At 41.9% G+C, this 17,402-nt stretch overlaps 3 protein-coding genes across 5 annotated transcripts; all 3 read left to right on the top strand.

Moving 5' to 3' along the window:
• Positions 1-529: 529 nt before the first annotated feature.
• On the top strand, positions 530-2,581 carry gpx9 (glutathione peroxidase 9). The gene is made up of 5 exons (XM_034570708.1): positions 530-824; positions 928-1,021; positions 1,874-2,004; positions 2,101-2,231; positions 2,305-2,581. Exons 1-5 carry the CDS (start codon positions 693-695, stop codon positions 2,360-2,362), a joined length of 546 nt encoding a protein of 181 aa, XP_034426599.1. The 5' UTR covers positions 530-692; the 3' UTR covers positions 2,363-2,581.
• A 550-nt stretch (positions 2,582-3,131) lies between these two features.
• ndufb8 (NADH:ubiquinone oxidoreductase subunit B8) lies at positions 3,132-5,763 on the top strand. Its single transcript, XM_034570707.1, has 5 exons — positions 3,132-3,263; positions 3,514-3,640; positions 3,787-3,886; positions 4,613-4,768; positions 5,591-5,763. Exons 1-5 carry the CDS (start codon positions 3,173-3,175, stop codon positions 5,681-5,683), a joined length of 567 nt encoding a protein of 188 aa, XP_034426598.1. The 5' UTR covers positions 3,132-3,172; the 3' UTR covers positions 5,684-5,763.
• Positions 5,764-5,893: 130 nt separating this feature from the next.
• On the top strand, positions 5,894-17,066 carry sec31b (SEC31 homolog B, COPII coat complex component). Of its 3 annotated transcripts, XM_034570560.1 has the most exons (26): positions 5,930-6,055; positions 7,178-7,406; positions 7,561-7,756; positions 7,865-7,960; positions 8,071-8,211; positions 8,673-8,815; positions 8,898-8,997; positions 9,098-9,259; positions 9,491-9,643; positions 9,734-9,964; positions 10,054-10,128; positions 10,249-10,341; positions 10,437-10,551; positions 10,661-10,839; positions 10,963-11,089; positions 11,266-11,411; positions 11,736-11,909; positions 12,006-12,140; positions 12,271-12,457; positions 12,538-12,936; positions 13,095-13,133; positions 13,742-13,800; positions 14,601-14,726; positions 14,824-14,943; positions 15,073-15,144; positions 16,647-17,066. In XM_034570560.1, exons 2-26 carry the CDS (start codon positions 7,204-7,206, stop codon positions 16,824-16,826), a joined length of 3,651 nt encoding a protein of 1,216 aa, XP_034426451.1. In that variant the 5' UTR covers positions 5,930-6,055; positions 7,178-7,203; the 3' UTR covers positions 16,827-17,066. The 3 variants fall into 3 exon arrangements, with proteins under 3 accessions (XP_034426453.1, XP_034426451.1, XP_034426452.1); XM_034570562.1 differs by lacking the exon at positions 13,095-13,133 and having other exon boundaries at positions 5,894-6,055; positions 7,158-7,406; XM_034570561.1 differs by lacking the exon at positions 13,095-13,133 and having other exon boundaries at positions 5,932-6,055.
• The last annotated feature ends 336 nt before the right edge of the window (positions 17,067-17,402 follow it).

Here is a 17,402-nt window from a genome sequence, read left to right as displayed (position 1 = left end):
TTCTGGCATTTCTGGGGGAAAAAGCTGAGAATTGATGATTGAGGTGATTCACTAAATATATACAGCAAAAGTATTTATTAAACATCATATAATTTATATCTAAAGTGATTTGAGTCTAATATGTCATCAAAGGTTGAGGCGTTTACAAGGAACAAGTGAACGCAGCAATATATCAAGCATATAAATACAAATTTTGTCAGAATGTCATATAAATGAAAATACTATAAATTTGATTATTGTGACAAAGAAATGTTTTTCGCTTTTCTTTCAGTGCTTCCATATTTTACAGAACCAAGTACCTGTCTGTTGAAAAAAACTTGAGTTCAATGTAAGAGATGTGTTTTACTCTTGATTGACTATTTACTCTGAGACCTCATCAAACTGTCAGTTGTAAAGAGGAAATAATGGAGCTAAAAATGAAACATCTATAGGTGCCCACATGTTTGTTTTAATTTGTTAATTCCCTAATCCCAATCGGCTGCCATCAGCTCCTCTTCCTGATACACATGTGTTGAACAATTGACCCCCCCTGCCGGCTCACCTCTGTCCAGAGAAACAATGAAGTCAGTCATGAGGAACAATTGCTGACCCATGAGTTATGTTTGCGTGAATGAGATGAGCCAACAGGAAAGCAGAGTGAATACTCACTCCTGACTGACTAACAGTCCCCTTTTACAAGCCGGAGCACAAACATGGAGAATAAATCAGTGTATGATTTCTGTGCTGAGACCCTGGACGGACAGCCGGTTCCGCTCAGTAAGTACAGGGGTAAGGTGCTTCTCATCGTCAACGTTGCCACCTTCTGAGGGTCAACAATAGAGGAGGTAATATCCCGCCAGAGCCCTGATTGATTGCGGTCAGATCCATAACAGCGCGAGCTGTGTCACTTTTATTAGAGCCGTTTGCTTTTGTGTCCTGTTCCCTCAGTACCACCAACTGAATGCACTGATGGAAATGTTTGGTGACCTCAACTTCACTGTCTTAGGATTCGCCTGCAACCAGTTTGGTCTTCAGTCACCTGGTGGGTTCAGTGAAGCTTCTGAAATGTGACAGATTGTAAATCTGATAGGACAAGAACTGTATTTACTGCACCGAGAGAAATACTGTACTGTGGAGCCTCCCTAAATCCTTTGTGGAATGTACTTTTACTCAAGTTCTCTATTAAGGAACAATTTTTAGATACTTCTTTTTGTTTTATTTAACAATTTGGATTCCACAATATCTATTTGACAGCTGTATTTGCTAGTTACTATTCAGATTCAACTTTGTATGTATGATATGAAGTTTACAACATCCAGCATATTATTAAAAATTATACACAAAAAAGCAAAGATTCTGTCAAAAGTCCTAAGAAGAAGGTACAAATTTGGAGTTGCAGCATTTGTTTCTTCTTCCTATTTATTGTGTAAAGGAGGCCAATCACTGAACTTCAGTATATAAAGTAAATGAAGTTATAGCCAACTGCAGTAAAATGCTGCTATATGATGGGGCCATTTGTCTGCCTAATGAGTACTTTTACATTTGATATTTTAAATACATTTACTGCTGATACTATTGGTTGGTGTGTTTTTTTTTAACTGTTTTTACATTAATGTATTGGTATTTTTATATAATTAAAGGATCTGAATACTCTGAATACCATCTCTGACCTACATACAGTTTGTTTACATGCTCACACCTGTATACAAAGATGGGCGACACATCTCCACTTCCCACCACTATCCAGAAATGAAGCCAGAATATCTTGGATATGAACGCTGCCCACTTGCATACAGTATTTGGGGCCAGAGTCTACACGGTAGCAATCGAGGGATGGGATGGTTTTCGTGACTTATTTGTTTAAAACAAATCATTAATAACACGTTTTTTTCAGAGGTCAATCATGAAACCCTCAATATTCTGAAGTATGTGAGACCTGGTGGAGAGTTTGTGCCCAAGTTTCCTGTCTTTGGCAAGGTTGAGGTGAATGGATTAAATGAAGAGCCTCTTTTCAGCTATCTGAAGGTAGTATGTTTACACAGGATCACATTTCTGGTTATATGGTATATATTCTCTGTCAGAAGTGCAGCTGTCACCGTGGTCATTTCTTGTTCACCTCAGGAAGTGTTGCCATTTGTGAACCCTGTTATTGGAGATATAAAGAAATTCTACTGGTCCCCAATCAAAGTCAATGACATTCGGTGGAATTTCGAGAAGTTTCTCATAACTGCTGATGGCCGGCCCTTCAGAAGGTAGAGTAACATGAGCTGCGGCGCTCCTTTAGGTCTAACATGCATAACATCTAATGTTTTCCCTTTACTGCAGATATGAAATTCACTGCCCCATTGACAAAGTGGAGAAGGACATAGCAGAACTTCTCTGACGGACTTTCTGAAGTTGAACACCGGTGGCAGAGTGACGATCCCCCAGTAAATGCACACATGCACCTGAGCTGGATCTGATGGGAAGAGGAGCAGGACTCAGAGCTTTAGTGCATTCACTCTGAGAACAGTTCCCTTCAGCCACTGGAGGAGTTTTCATGTCACCGTCACACTTTTGTCTAATGTGATTGGCTCTGATACTAGAATTCAATAAAGCATTACAAAACAAATCTTTTATGAATGGTTGCTTTTGTTGTCTCTCCCAGTGTTACAATATTATTGTATTTAAACCATTAACCTACCCATTTACCTTTACAAATTAATCCTACACTTCAGTCTAAGTATAAGCAGAAAAATATACTTAAGGTATCAAAGTAAAACTTGACAAAAAACTGTTTCCACATTACGCTTTACTTTTCTATCAGAGTCTGCTCATATCCTCCTCTATGATGTCCGCGAATCTTAAAATGCAAATCAAGATGTCAGATAAATGTGGTGGAGAAGAGTACAATATTTCACTCTGAAATGGAGTGGATAAGAAAGTTTTAAAAATATCTTTAAAGTTTAATCTACTTGAGTAATGTGCTTCTTTGCTTTACCGCCACCATTATGATGCTTGTGGATAATTATTAATATATTTTGTATTAAAATGCTATATGTAAATATTATAAATAACGTTTTTGTACAATTCTTTATTCCTTTATTGTCTGCATTAAATATGTACGCGAATGTTCCGCATTAAATTGGTCCTTATGTCGACCTGTACTTCCAACCTTGCGCATGCGCACGGCTCATTCTGTCAGACAGTCAACATGGCTGCTGTTGGTTTCCGACGCCTTGCCCAGGCTCTCTGTAGAGGGAACCGGTCCGGCATTCCGGCTCTTGTGTCGGGAAGCAGAGCCGGTGAGTTGTGTGTTATCTTTTCGTCTTGCAGCTTGATATTCTTTTCTGTGGATACGTGCGCGAAAATGTGAAATGCAAGCCCCTGAATGGACGTAACCTTGACACGCTAACGTTAGCTCTTGCTAGCTGAGCGGCTATTCTGAATGAGAGTGAAGTTGGTCAGATTAGCTTTGTCGTTGTCTTTGTTTTCATTCGCCTTCTTAGAGCTTTTATAACTTGTACTGTTCTTATATATTTGCTGGTGTTTCAGCCTCTGGTTTGACGAAGGATGGTCTGCCCGGTGCGTTCCCGCAGACCCCAGAGGAGAAAGCTGCTGCTGCAAAGAAGTACAACATGACGGTGGAGGAGTATGAACCGTATCCCGACAAGGGAGAGGGGTGAGCTTTATTTTGAAAATCTCTGCCCGATGGGAGCTCAACTGTAGGTGCTGAAAGAATGTGTGCAGCTGGTTCTTTGTTTTGTTTACACTCAAGCTTCACAATGCAAAGTGACGGATAATCATGCCATCATTGTGTTTCTGTAGCTTCGGTGACTATCCAAAGCTACAAGATAGATCTCAGCATGAGAGGGACCCCTGGTACAAATGGGACCATCCTGACCTGAGGAGGAACTGGGGAGAGCCGGTGAGATACAGATTTTATTTACTGCTCCTGGAATGAATTGGTTCAGTTTATTACATTAGATAAACTAATGAAAACACACAACAAGCTCAGTAAAACATAAACATTTAAATTACACTACACCTTATTACTAAGTAAAAACATACATTCAGTATTGCAAAAATCAATTCAATACAAACACTACTGTACCTCCCACCACATGCACACTGCTCATCCCTCTCTACCATCACCTTTGTTGTGTAGATTCACAGAATCAATAGATAATATAAAAAATTAAAAATTAAAATAAGTTTACTCTTGAAATGTCCTTAATAATGAATCACTGATATGAATATTGGCTGATTAACATGTTGTTTTAAATCATATATATCAGCCTCAAAAATCCAGTATTGCCAAGCTGTACATTTTTTAACTTCAATTATGGCATTCAGATATCAATTGCACATTAATTGCAAGACAATTTGCAGTCTAATACTGTAGCAATGAAAAGTCAGAGTTCTTACAGCACAATGGATACTATCTGAAGGTGGTACATGGATTTTTGTGTCCTAACTGTATGGAAGCAATAAAAACCAGCAGAAGTTCAAAGTGCATGTTATCAGTCCTCAGTAAAGTAATATACTGGGGCAGAGGCTCTTCTTTTTCCACTCAAGACAATGCCACTGTATATTTTTCAGTATTATTTTGTCCTTGATTATTTATCAGTGTCTGGTCTCTGTCTATTTGTAGATGCACTGGGATTTTGACATGTACATCAGGAACCGTGTGGATACATCTCCCAGCCCTGTGTCCTGGTCCAACATGTGCAAACAGCTGTTTGGGTTCATCGGGTTCATGCTGTTTATGTTCTACCTTGGGGAGAAATTCCCATCGTACCAACCTGTTGTAAGTACAGATCAAGGCCTGGAATTATATGTCCACATCACAAGTTCATTTTCAAAGGGTGGTCTTGATGACTGATGCGGAGAAGATAATCATCTTGAGCTTGCAATACTATTGACATCAAATTCTCCAAATATCTCCCTTTATCTTTAAAAATGCTTTTCTTGCTTCAAATTCACATTCGTGAGCGATGGTTTGATTTCATACATTTTATGTGTGACGCCTCACATCTTAGAATATGGGACAAGATGGTGAATGTCCCTTGTACCGTTAAAGGTCTTCTGCACAATTCAAGTCACCAACTTCCAGAAGATGTTAACAGGTGTTATCGGCCACCAGCAGATTTTAGTTATATATATGTGCACCTTAGCGTCATCAAGTGTATTGGCCTCATAATCAATGATACAGGCCGAACTTGAGGATTCGCTGAGGCTAAAGTTAAATCTGATTGGCTACTGGCTTGTATGGCAGTACTATGAAAGCCATGTGGCCCCCTCAGTAGATCAGACATCATTACCTCTATGCTTTTTTTAACCTAAAACACTGTCCCGTTTTAGAACATAGGCCAAGATGGAAATTATCCCTTGTATGTTTTAATGCACTAATTAACACAAAATAGATTTAGATTTTTACAAGAAAACAGCCAATTGTACAGTTTGTGATGATATCCAACTTTTAAGTATGATTAGATACTCATGCTCATTGTATTTACTGTATTTCTTATGTTTTCAGTAAATCTGTAAATTCAGTATTTACAAAGTAGTCATAGAGAAAATGCATTTGTTCGAAAGCACATTTCCATAAAAGGGTTTGTCTGTGTTCCAGGCAGCGAAACAGTTTCCCTACAACGACCTGTACTTGGAGAAAGGAGGAGATCCAGAAAAACAACCGGAGGAAGTGAAAAACTACGAAATCTAAACGATTAAAATCTTCTACTTGTGTATATATATATAAAAAATGTATTTCTGTGAAGAATAAAAACGTATGATAAAAGTTAAGATTGTGTCCGTGTCTTTTTCTTCCATGTGTGTAAATAATATAAACGTTTTCAGAATAATTCTCAGTTACTGAAAGATAAGAATAACTCCAGGTTATGTTTTTGTTGAGCGGAGGCAGTGGGGTTAACCCAGGCCACTACATATGAAACGTGATCCGCGTCGGCCACCGTAGCGCAGTGACAACACGGCCAAGCACTTTGATCGGACTTCGCCTGTGGCTAAGCTGTTAGCTCCGGACTAGCCTCCCAGTTAGTTGTGGACGCGGACTGTCCGGCTGTGCTAGACAGTTGACGTGAGTTGCTCTGAGGCCTGTTTTGTATTATTAAATGTTTTTACAGGGTTTAAATGAGCCGGATACAAAGCGTTTCTGTTGGAATGGGTGGTGGCCGGTGACTAGCTTGCTAGCTCGCAGCAAAATCGGCTCCGGTTATACACTGGAGTTAAACGACTGGGGAGGATGCTACACCAACCTGTTAGCCAGCTAGCTACATGATTACTGTTTAAATACAGTGGTGTATTAGAGCTATTAACAGACCCCCCTCGAAAAGTATCTTAGTGTTAGATATTGGCTGCAGTCATGTTGTGTTGAACGTCAAATGAAGCTAACGATACGTGTGTGTGTGGAGCCGCTACGATCAGGTTATACTTCCTAAAATTGTAAGAGTCTCGTCGACAATTGATTGTAGACAATGTCATCGATAACGACAACCGTGGAATAAGATAAGATCGTAGTGTAAATAACAGCTATTCATTATGGTGGCTCGTGTTATTAGTTGCTTTGGCAAAAAATAGCATTAGCCACGATTCCAGGAAATAGTCGGAGGTAATCTGTCAGTAAGGGTGGTACCCTGCTGCAGTCAAGTCAGGTAGAGAGAAGGGAAATGTGAATCCAGGTTCTGAACTCATTCTCCAGATTGAGGAAACATCAGTGACAGTATTGATCCACCTAGTCTCTGTTCTTTTAAACCAAATTGTCTGTGTGAACGTGGGTTAGATTATTGTAGAACTGTCCAATCAGCAAAAGATAAATGTGGTTTGAAACCCACTTTAGGACTTTTGTAAGTTTAAAAAAGTCAATTTTACTGCTTTTTCCCCATCTAGACTAAATAAGACCAGGTCCAGATCAGAGCAATATATTTGTGAAATCTCTATTTGATTTGAGAAACCAATGCAATTGTCAGCACACAAAGAAAGACCCAGTTTTCTGTGTTATTTGAATGGAGAAAATACACGAATCACCATTATTGTGCTTTAAAATGTTTTTTCCCTTTTATTTAAGAATCAGAAGCCAACTTTAGTTTCATATTTGTGTTTCTAAATTTGTCTCCTTTGACGTTAGTGTGAGTCCATAATAAATGTTAGGCAAACAAATGTTATACCTTTTGATTTGTAAGGGGTCCAAACGTCTGTCCAGGACTTGGAACTTGTACTCTGAGGAAGATGAGGCTGAAGGAGATCCAGAGGACTGCCCACCAGGCATGGAGTCCTGCAGAGCACCATCCCATCCACCTGGCCTTAGGGACATCCGCCCAACAGCTGGATGCCTCTTTCAACACCACCGCTGCCCTGGAGATATTTGAGACAGACTTTTCTGACCCCTCTCTGGAGATGAAGCTGAAAGGGTCATTGCCCACCGCAAACAGGTAATCAAACAGAGCAGGTACAATAATATGATACGTTTAGATGGCAAGATGTGTGGAAGCAGACATGATGCAGAAAGATTTAATTACTTGGTGCACTTCAGGTTAAGCTATGAGTCATTTGCAAATAACTCGCTATACATTTAATATTCCACAGGTTGCACAGCATCGTGTGGGTGAACTTTGGAATGGGAGCAGATGGTACTGGAGGAAGACTGGTTGGCGGCAGTGAAAATGGCGCATTGACCATATATAACCCAGAGGAAATAATGAACTCTGGACCGGAGACAGTTGTGGGACAGTCTGACAAACACACAGGACCCGTTCGAGCTCTTGATTTCAACCCTTTTCAGGTAAATGTCTGACTTCTGAATCTTCTGTGTCCTGAAAGATGATTTATATTCTCTTTCCTGGTACTATGTTGGATGTAATCAATCTTTCTAAATTGCTTCCTCATTCAGAGTAATCTGCTCGCATCAGGAGCGAATGATTCAGAGATATACATCTGGGATCTAAACAACTTAGGCAGTCCAATGACACCCGGAGCAAAGTCACAGGTGGGTGCATGACTGGGAGAGCACAGGTTTTATGAACTTTTCAAACCTGAATGATTGTCTCAGAAAGCAGGTTTGTTTCTGACAGTAACGGCCTCCATCTCTTCTTTCAGCCTGCTGAAGACATCAGTGTAGTGTCCTGGAACAGGCAGGTTCAGCACATCCTGGCCTCTGCCAGCCCCAGTGGGAAAGCAGTGGTGTGGGACCTGAGAAAGAACGAGCCCATCATCAAGATCAGTGACCACAGCAACAGGGTTGGTGGCTTGAAAAACCTCATACAAGTCCAAAGTAAACCTTCTGCCAAATCATTGCAAGTTTGTTTGTCATGAATTAACCAGAAGGCTCATTGGCCACACTTCAACAGCATTTTATTTTTGTTCTTACCCTCTGACCACTGTACTGTAATCGATGTATATTCTGACCACTGGGCATTTAAATTATTCAACAGCAGCTCTGTATAAAACAGGCTGTAAACACTTAAGTATATGTTGAGAAATAAAATCTTAGTGCACCCTGGAGTGTCTCTAACAGACAGTGATTTGATTGAGGAAATGATTTTCAACACGGGAGCTTTTCAACGGATGATTCTTATCTACTTTTAAAGGGCAGGATTCATATTGACAATCTTTTCAAGCCGTTAAGGTTTGCGAGAAAGTTAAAATGTTTGTGTTGCACCCTGTTGAAATTCCCTTTTATCTGTTTTGTGTATTTTCAGATGCACTGTTCAGGAATGCTCTGGCACCCGGATGTAGCCACTCAATTGGTGCTGGCCTCTGAGGATGACCGACTGCCAGTCATCCAGATGTGGGACCTCCGTTTTGCAACATCACCCCTCAAAGTCTTTGAGAACCACACAAGGTGAAGCTTTAACACTTTGATTTGTTTGTTTTGTCTTTGACCATCTTGTTGTGTATCTAACATTGTTCGTATTTTCTTTCAGGGGAATTCTATCCATATCCTGGAGCCAAGCCGACTCCGAGCTCCTGCTGAGTAGTGCTAAAGACAACCGGATCCTCTGCTGGAATCCAAACACTGGAGAGGTATAAGACATTAACTGTCGCTTCTCCAAATGGCCTCGCCCCTGTACAGTGACTTGATGATGATGCCATCAGTTATCATGTGTCATTTCTCCCATTTTAGGTCATTTACGAGCTTCCAACAACAAACCAGTGGTGTTTTGACGTCCAGTGGTGCCCCAGAAATCCAGCCCTGCTTTCAACAGCATCATTTGATGGGAGAATCACCGTCTACTCAGTGATGGGCGGGAGTTTGAAGGCTCAGCAGCAAAGCACGGCTGAGAAGGTGAGGGGTGTTCTGCCTTAATGTGGTGTGTTTCATTCCTAAGGCCTTGCGCTGTTCATAGCATTGTTTGTCCACAAGATGGAGCTGGTGTAAAGCTAAAGAATTCCTTTTGAAATGTTTTTTTCTTTATTGATTACCAATATAGTTGAGTTTTCTGTTGATGGACTAATTGTTTCATCTTGTGTCTCCAGACGTATGCTTGTATTTAACATTTAACATTTTATTCAACAGATATCCTCCTCATTTGATTCAATGGATCCCTTCGGTACAGGGCAGGTGCTGCCTCCCCTGCACGTCCCTCAGCCTGCAGCGCAGGACACCATCGTTCCTCCTCTGAAGAAGCCACCCAAGTGGGTGCGCAGGCCAGTGGGAGCGTCCTTTGCTGTAAGTGCAACATTCAAATATTTTATAAGCAGGTTTATTGAAAAGGCAAAAATCTTTACCTTTAAAACCAAACCATTGTTTGCTTGGCAGTTCGGTGGAAAGCTGATAACCTTTGAGAATCCCAAGATGCCTCCAGTGCAGAGCCCCCAGCCCATCCCCAGGCAAGTGTTTATGAGCCAGGTTACCACGGAGACGGAGTTCCTTCAACGCTCCAGGGAGTTGCAGTCAGCGCTGCAGGCGGGTTCGTTCAACAACTACTGCCAGGCCAAGATTCAGAACGCCAAGTCAGATGCTGAGCAGGACATATGGAAGTTCCTTCTGGTGGGACCTTACACACTGACATATTATTTATTCTGTCAGTCAGTGTTGTACTCTTGCATTTGAAAGTAATGACCTTTCTCTGGTTACAGGTTAATTTTGAAGAGGAAGCTCGTATTAAATTCCTCAGACTTTTGGGTTTCAGCAAAGATGAATTGGACAGAAAGGTATTTCCCCTGTGATTATAACTGCAGCTATCTGCTAATACCTATCACACATAAACATTTGCCTGTGACTCATCATCATCATTATCCTGTGTCTTTGCTGTGAAAATGTTGTTCCTTTAGATTTCAAAATGCCTGGGGAAGAACTTTCAACCAAACGGACATGGAGTAGATGCCAAAGATCTGGCAGAAAAGATGCAGCGTCTCTCCACCGAGGTCCGCACACAAAAAGTTAAATTTTTCACATCTTTCTGGTCATTTGTAATTTTCAGCTCATGTTTACTGTGGAATGGTCTTTGTCGTGTTTCCAGAGATCTGATGAATTTGCAGGAGGTGATTCGAGAACATCAGGTTCTGTGTCTCCAGCAGACTTTTTCACTCAGACACCAAAGGAAACCTCCAACTTCCAGATCCCTGTATCATGTGGTAAATACCATTTATTACACATTAGCTCTGATAATATATCTTGCACCTCGTCTTTGTGTCCTTGTTACACTTGCATGATTGATGGCTAATGACCTTGTTCTTTTTGAAGACACTGATGGGTTGATAAGCCAGGCGCTGCTGGTCGGAAACTTTGAGGGAGCTGTGGATCTGTGCCTGAATGACGGTCGCTACGCTGAAGCCATCCTCCTCTCTATCAGCGGAGGAGAAGAACTGCTCAAGAAAACTCAGCAAAAATACCTAAGCAAGCAAAAGAACAGCATTTCAATGGTGAGAGAATCAATGTAAAGCTGATGTTGTTACATTTGATTCATCGATTGTATTTCAGTTGAAAGAATCACATGAAAAAACAGATCTAAATGGGAAGTTAATATAGTTTGTCCTCTTCTCTAGCTGATCTCATCAGTGGTGACCCAGAACTGGAGAGACATCGTGCAGAGCTGTGAATTGGACAACTGGAAGGAGGCTCTCGCTGCTCTCCTGACCTATGCTCACCCTGAAGACTTTGCCCGTCTGTGCGGTAAGTCTCTCACACACTGAACGTGCTGCAACTTGCCCACATCTATGAGAACTGTATTGTTTAAGCGGTACTCGTTTCACTCGCTGAATAACATTCCTGCCTTCGCTCATCCTCTCTGCTCTCATGTCGGCCTTCGCTCTTTCTTTAACATTGTTTGATCGTATAATTCCCGGTAGATACGCTGGGAGGCCGGTTGGAGCATGAGGGGACGGAGAAGCGCTGCCTGCAGGCCTGTCTGTGTTACATCTGCTCTGGGAACGTGGAGAAGCTGGTGGAGTGCTGGGCCTTGCATCGAGACTGCTCCTCCCCTCTGGGTTTAGAGGTTGGGTCCTGTAACAATGAAGCAAATTATGTTTTGAGACTATAGTCAAGTCTGCCAGAGAGGAAACTGGATGAAAATATGTATTTTTATCTGATATAATTTAACAACAACATCTTGAAGTACATGTCATATGGATCCCATCCCCTATTAAACAAATTAAGCATGTTTAAATTTCCATCATAAAGAAACGCTATGACGTGCAAAATGAAAAAGAACCTGAAAGATCATTTTTACAGGCTGCACATGCAATGCCTTATTGTAGCCCCAAGGTGAGAGAGCTGAGGATTGCACCACTCACAGTGTCACGTGCTGTGTGTTTCGCAGGATCTGGTTGAGAAGGTAATGATGCTGCGGAAGTCAATCGAACGCCTCCGCAATAGCGAGGTGGAAGTCCAGAGCCCAATCCTGGCCGAGAAGCTGACCTGCTATGCTGGCATACTTGCTGCAGAGGGCAGTCTCTCCACCGCCATGACCTACCTGCCAGAGAACTCAGAGCAGGTGAGAAGGAACACAGCTGACCTTAGCTCAAAACCCCGTCTTTTGATTTGGATTGCAATAAGCACCTTTTTGTATTTGTGCTTTTTGTCTCCCCAGTCTGGGATCATGATGCTGAGGGACAGGCTGTTCCATGCTCAGGAACAGCCTCCAAATTCCTTCAACAGAGTCGATGTGTCGACAGCCAAGCCGGCTCCTGCTGCTCAGACTCCTGCAACGAAAGCACAAATTATGGTATTAATTTATCAGCAAAAGTTAAAATCATTTGTGTATTTGCAAGATTCTTTCCGATGTAATTATGAATGTTTGAGCTTTTCCTTAAAACATATTGAGCATCAAGTTTTTTTGTTTTTTTTTGTATTAGGGTCAGTACCAGCCCTCTGCTCCTTCCCAAGTGGCTCCACAGCCTCCTATGGCATCGTTTTTTACCCCAAACGCTGCTCCAACCAGTACTGGGCCTGGTCTGCCCCCTTCCTCTCATGTACTGCCGCCCAGTGCAGCCCACCCTGCCAGGAGGCCATCCTACCCGCAACATCCGGCTCCGGCTCCAGGTTTGACTTTTTGTGTAGCCCCCTTATTGCAAGCTGATTTTATTTGATGCATAATGACAATTACTTGTGTCCTTTCCCAGGTTTCCTTCCTCACCAGCCATTCCAGCCTCAACCTATGTCCATGGGCAGACCCTCTTCTTTCCCTCCTCCGGGTCCTTCTATGCCAGCTGCTGGCTTATCTGGACCTCCACTACCGCCGTCGTCATCGGCCCCGGGAGGCCTGCCCCCCATGCCCAGCCCCGGGGTGCCACCAACAGCCTTCATGCCGTCTACCTCTTTATCCTCACACTTCATGCCAACCAGCTCCCAGCCCGGAGCACCAGTTCCCATGTACCCAGGGGGCCCCCACAACCAGGGGCCAGTATCCCCCATGACCTCTGGTCCCTACGCTCCTCTTGGATCAGGGTATCCACAGGGAGGCCCCGGAGCTCCTGCTGTAAAGCCCTACCCAGCCCCCACTGTTGCTCCTCCTCCTACAGGTACATGTTGATCACGTTATGGTCAAGAGATCAAATATCTTTATTCCATTTGTTTTTTTTCACAGATGTTTATCCAAATATTTTTAGATAGTGACAAACCTACAAAGCAATACAGATATTTCTGTTACTCATGCTTTTACTCCTGATTTGACTTGCAGGACATTTTCCGTGGCTGTATTCCCAGTGTGACCTTGAAGGTGACAGTGTTAGGGCTGGATATGGAATTAGATGCATTGAAACATATACTGAGTGACAATTAAAACATTGTACACCTGTACAATACAATATTGATACATTATGTCATATCTTTGTAATAGATTGCATTCTGTTTTTGCAATCTATTTTTTTAATTTCTGTGGTCACTCAGTGTGTGTTTGATGGTGTATGCTTTTCTTGCAATGTTTCAGGGAATTGCAATAATTAAGAAAACACAATGTGATAAAGAAAACTAGTTTCCAGGCTTGAATTAAGATAACATACACATTTCCATATTTATTGTGCAACTCAAGACTCAATTATAACATTTTACAATATTTGCATTCACTGGACTTCCAGCTTTATATGTTAAATGCTCATGATTCCTCAGCCTTTGGTACGTATGTGAATGCTGCCTGAACATTTGCTGTTTTGTTTTTGCATAAATTTCTCAAGTCTATGGACTAAAGTTGTGTTCTCACTGAAAGCGTTTTGCCATCTAAACTAAAACAAAGCTTGTCACGCAGACATTATTTGGCTGCTTGAGTGTGACCACATGAAGAAAATGTTACTAGATTCTCTCTAATTCTTCTTCTTCTTCTACTCATAGGACTTCAAGAAGGCTGGAATGACCCGCCCGCTGTCCGAGGTGGACTCAGGAAGAAGAAGGTATTCACACATTTATCACTATTAAAACAGTCTTTTGGGGTTATTAAAGTTTTGTCCAGTCCCTGCAACAGTTAAATGTTAAATTAGAATAATATACTTCCCAATCAAATGTCATACGTTAAAAACATTTATCTCTTAATTTTACAGATCTTGTCAACTTCTCTGCTCCCCTTGCTGACTCGTTTTCTTGTTACTAGTTATTGTGAGAAAAATACATATTCAAAAACTAAAAGCCAAGGTTACCACTTTCATGGCTGAATTGCTACACAATCCTACCACTTACACCTTCACGGCTGAATTGCTACACAATCCTTCCACTTACCCTCAGGGGAATGTAATATTCTCCGGATTGGAAGCACTTCTCTATAATTCATGGTCCACAGAGTACGAGTCTGCTGTGTACTAATACTGCAGTTCCAGTTCCAGTGCCCAGTTCAATAATTTAAGTTCATTGTTAAAGCTGCACTTGTAAATGTTTTATTACCAACAATGTATTTAATTACTACATTTCGTTTAAAACCGGATTGTGTAGTAAAGAACCCACAGAGGGAAAAAATATCCTGTTCTCATTAAGCTGATTTCCAGCAGCGGGATTCACATGTTTTGAGCAAATAAGCTCTAATAAACCAACTGTTCACTACCTGCTCTGACACAAAGTTAGCAACTAGTTGACTAAAACTATAAATCAATATTCAGTCAGCAAGGTGTGGAGTTCCTCTGCCCTCATCTGAACCTAAATAATATGTTGCATCATATCCTCCCCCTCACAGACTGGTTATGTTACTTTTTTCTGTTCACAGGTCCCTGATAACTACACTCCACCAGCACCCATCACAGCCCCTGTGATGGGATACCCAGTGGAGGCCCCTCAGCCTCACGACCACGCCCAGGTCCCCCCCGGAGCCCCCCAGGAGCCCAGCGTGCAGGTACGCGTGTGACACGAGGCTGCTGTTTGAATTCTCAGCAGCAACACACATAGCAAACACCTCTAACACCTTGTATTGGTGTCCATGTTTTGCTCAGCTCCTCCAGCAGCTGCCTGCGGAGAGGGTGGAGCAGAAAGAAATCCCCGCTGAACACATGGTCCTCAAATCCACCTTCGACAGCCTGGTGCAGCGCTGCCAGCTCGCAGCAGGAGACCCTGTAAGTCCTGCTGCTGCCTTGTCTGCTGCTGCCTGTCATCCAGGTTTCATCCAAGTGTTTGTGCTAAACCTTGTATTGATTTCAAAAGTTTGATGACATATTGAAAGAGGAAAACTATTTTCATTTCAGCAAACCAAAAGGAAACTTGATGATGCAGGCAAACGTTTGGGATTCCTCTATGACAAGCTGAGGGAGCAGTCGGTAAGGAATTACTACATGTAGTAAAAGGTTTTTGTTATGCTGCTAAAAAAAGGAACTAAAGAACAACAAAGAAAAGAAACAGTTTTTCAGCCATGTTCTGAAAGTAAAACAGCCAGTCTCAGAAGAAATAATTCTTTCAGACAAATATAGAAAACTAAACCTTAAGCTTAAGGGGCCGTCAATTTAATGAGGAAGGAAACTGTTCAAACCAATGACAGTATATATAAAGATGGACACCGCATCTCAGAGTCTGAGCAGTAGCGAGGCAGCCTCATCTGTCAATCATGATGTTTCAGCCATTTTTTTATAGCATCATATAACCATTAAAACCAAACTTACTGGATAAAACGAACATTGAACACACATCAGTCTGATAAGAACTACCTTAAATGACAGTAAAACCAAAACTCTTGACTTGGAGGAGGTGAGTTTATAACCTTTACTGTAGTTAGCCACCAGGGGGCGATTGAGACACTTTGGTTTTCTTTTTTGCAGAGCTTGCTATATTCAGTCTAAACCATCACCCAGTAACTATATTAATATCTGCTTGAGTCAAACATTACTTTTCACTTTGCAGATAGAAATCAGAGCAGCGTCACACAGATCACCTCAGATCAGTCTCAGGCTGCGGTTTAATAAACATGACTTTAACTTGTCACAGCATGAATGTCATTAATCCCTCACCTTATATGGAAGACAGTCGTTATTATTAATGTGATTGACTACACCTCTGCTTCACCTGTTGGGACACGTCGAAATGTCTGACACAGAAAAGGTCCAGTCAATGACTTACTACTTTCCCAAGTATATATTTGTCATTTAAAACTAAATTATAAAAGAAAAAACACAGTAGTGGTGAGACGGCAACTTTAACTTTAAAACCCAGTGCATAACTCTTCTCCACCACAACAGGTGTTAGTCACAAAATGTTCTTGGCTAAAAAAGTATTTCAATAATTAATCTGCCTGTTCCAGACCTGGCTATTTCCTTTCTCCTCGTTCTGTGGTGGTTCTGGTTGTTTTCTATCTGAAAGTGTTGGAGCGACCTGCAGTAACTGAGCCACAGCAAGTAAAGACTGGCAGCGGGACTTAGTCTGTGACACGCCAGCGCTGCCTCACAAAGAGCTGCTCCACTCTTTATTCACAGTTCAGTGAAGTTCCACTGAGTATGCAGAATACCAAACTCATCAGTTGCCGTTGTCATGATCGCCTTGTTTTGGGGATTGGCGAGTCCCCCCCCCCCCCCCACCCTCTGCTGCTGCTGCAGAGTGCTGGTCGCCTGTTTATTCAAAGTATATTTCTATTGAACGTATCACATGTCCAAATCGAACCAAATTCAACACTAAAGTTCCTCGAGCCCCTGACAACACACATCCCAGTTTCCCAGGTTTCCACTTACAGACAGATTTTTGGAATCGTTAAATAAGTTCTACATCTCGCAAAGTAACAAATGATGCATGGACTGTTTTCACATCTGATGTTGTCTCCCTGCCGAACTCTCAGCTCTCTCACAACATCCTGAACGGGCTTCACGAGATCAGCCGCTGCGTGGCGAGCCAGAACTACCAGCGCGGCCTGGAAGTCCACACCCAGGTGGTCAGCAGCAGCAACTTCAGCGAGATCTCCGGCTTCATGCCCATCCTCAAAGTGGTCATGACCATCGCCAACAAGCTGGGCGTCTAACCCCCTCCCGCCCCCGGGGGGACAACTCCACCAACCAGACTTCAGTGTTATCATATTGTTATATATGTATTTATTTCTTTTTGACCTGATGACGTGCTTTGAAAACGAGAAATCAAGATGGTATTGCAGATTTGTGATTTTTGTCACTCCATACGTGCTCCTTCGCGGAGGACTCGGCTGATTGGGGGGGCGAGGAGGGTTCTTGTAGAGATGTGTCGATGTTGCTGTGGTAATTTTACGAAAAAAAAGAAAGATGAATGTACTCTGACAGTTGTGTTTCTGTGTAAATTCAACAGTTGATGTAATATATGAAGCAAGTTTGAATCAAGGTGGCGTTTATACGAGTAGATGCATTTTCATAATCCACGTTTGCAACACACCGGTGCTTATTTCTCTTATCACGTTTGTGATTGAAACAAAACGTCCGACACAAGCAACCTCGACCTCCACTGTCGGGATGAGGTTATAAAATACTGTTGACTGATTCAGAATAAGACATTATCTTCGATTATGATATTTACCTTCGTTGCTAGTTAAATATTTCATTCATATTTTTTCGTTAACATGTTACAGAGC

The sequence above is a fragment of the Hippoglossus hippoglossus genome, chromosome 19 (genome assembly GCF_009819705.1).
Source record: "Hippoglossus hippoglossus isolate fHipHip1 chromosome 19, fHipHip1.pri, whole genome shotgun sequence".
In the NCBI taxonomy this organism is placed as follows: domain Eukaryota; kingdom Metazoa; phylum Chordata; class Actinopteri; order Pleuronectiformes; family Pleuronectidae; genus Hippoglossus; species Hippoglossus hippoglossus.
This window is presented reverse-complemented; position numbering and strand designations above follow the sequence as displayed.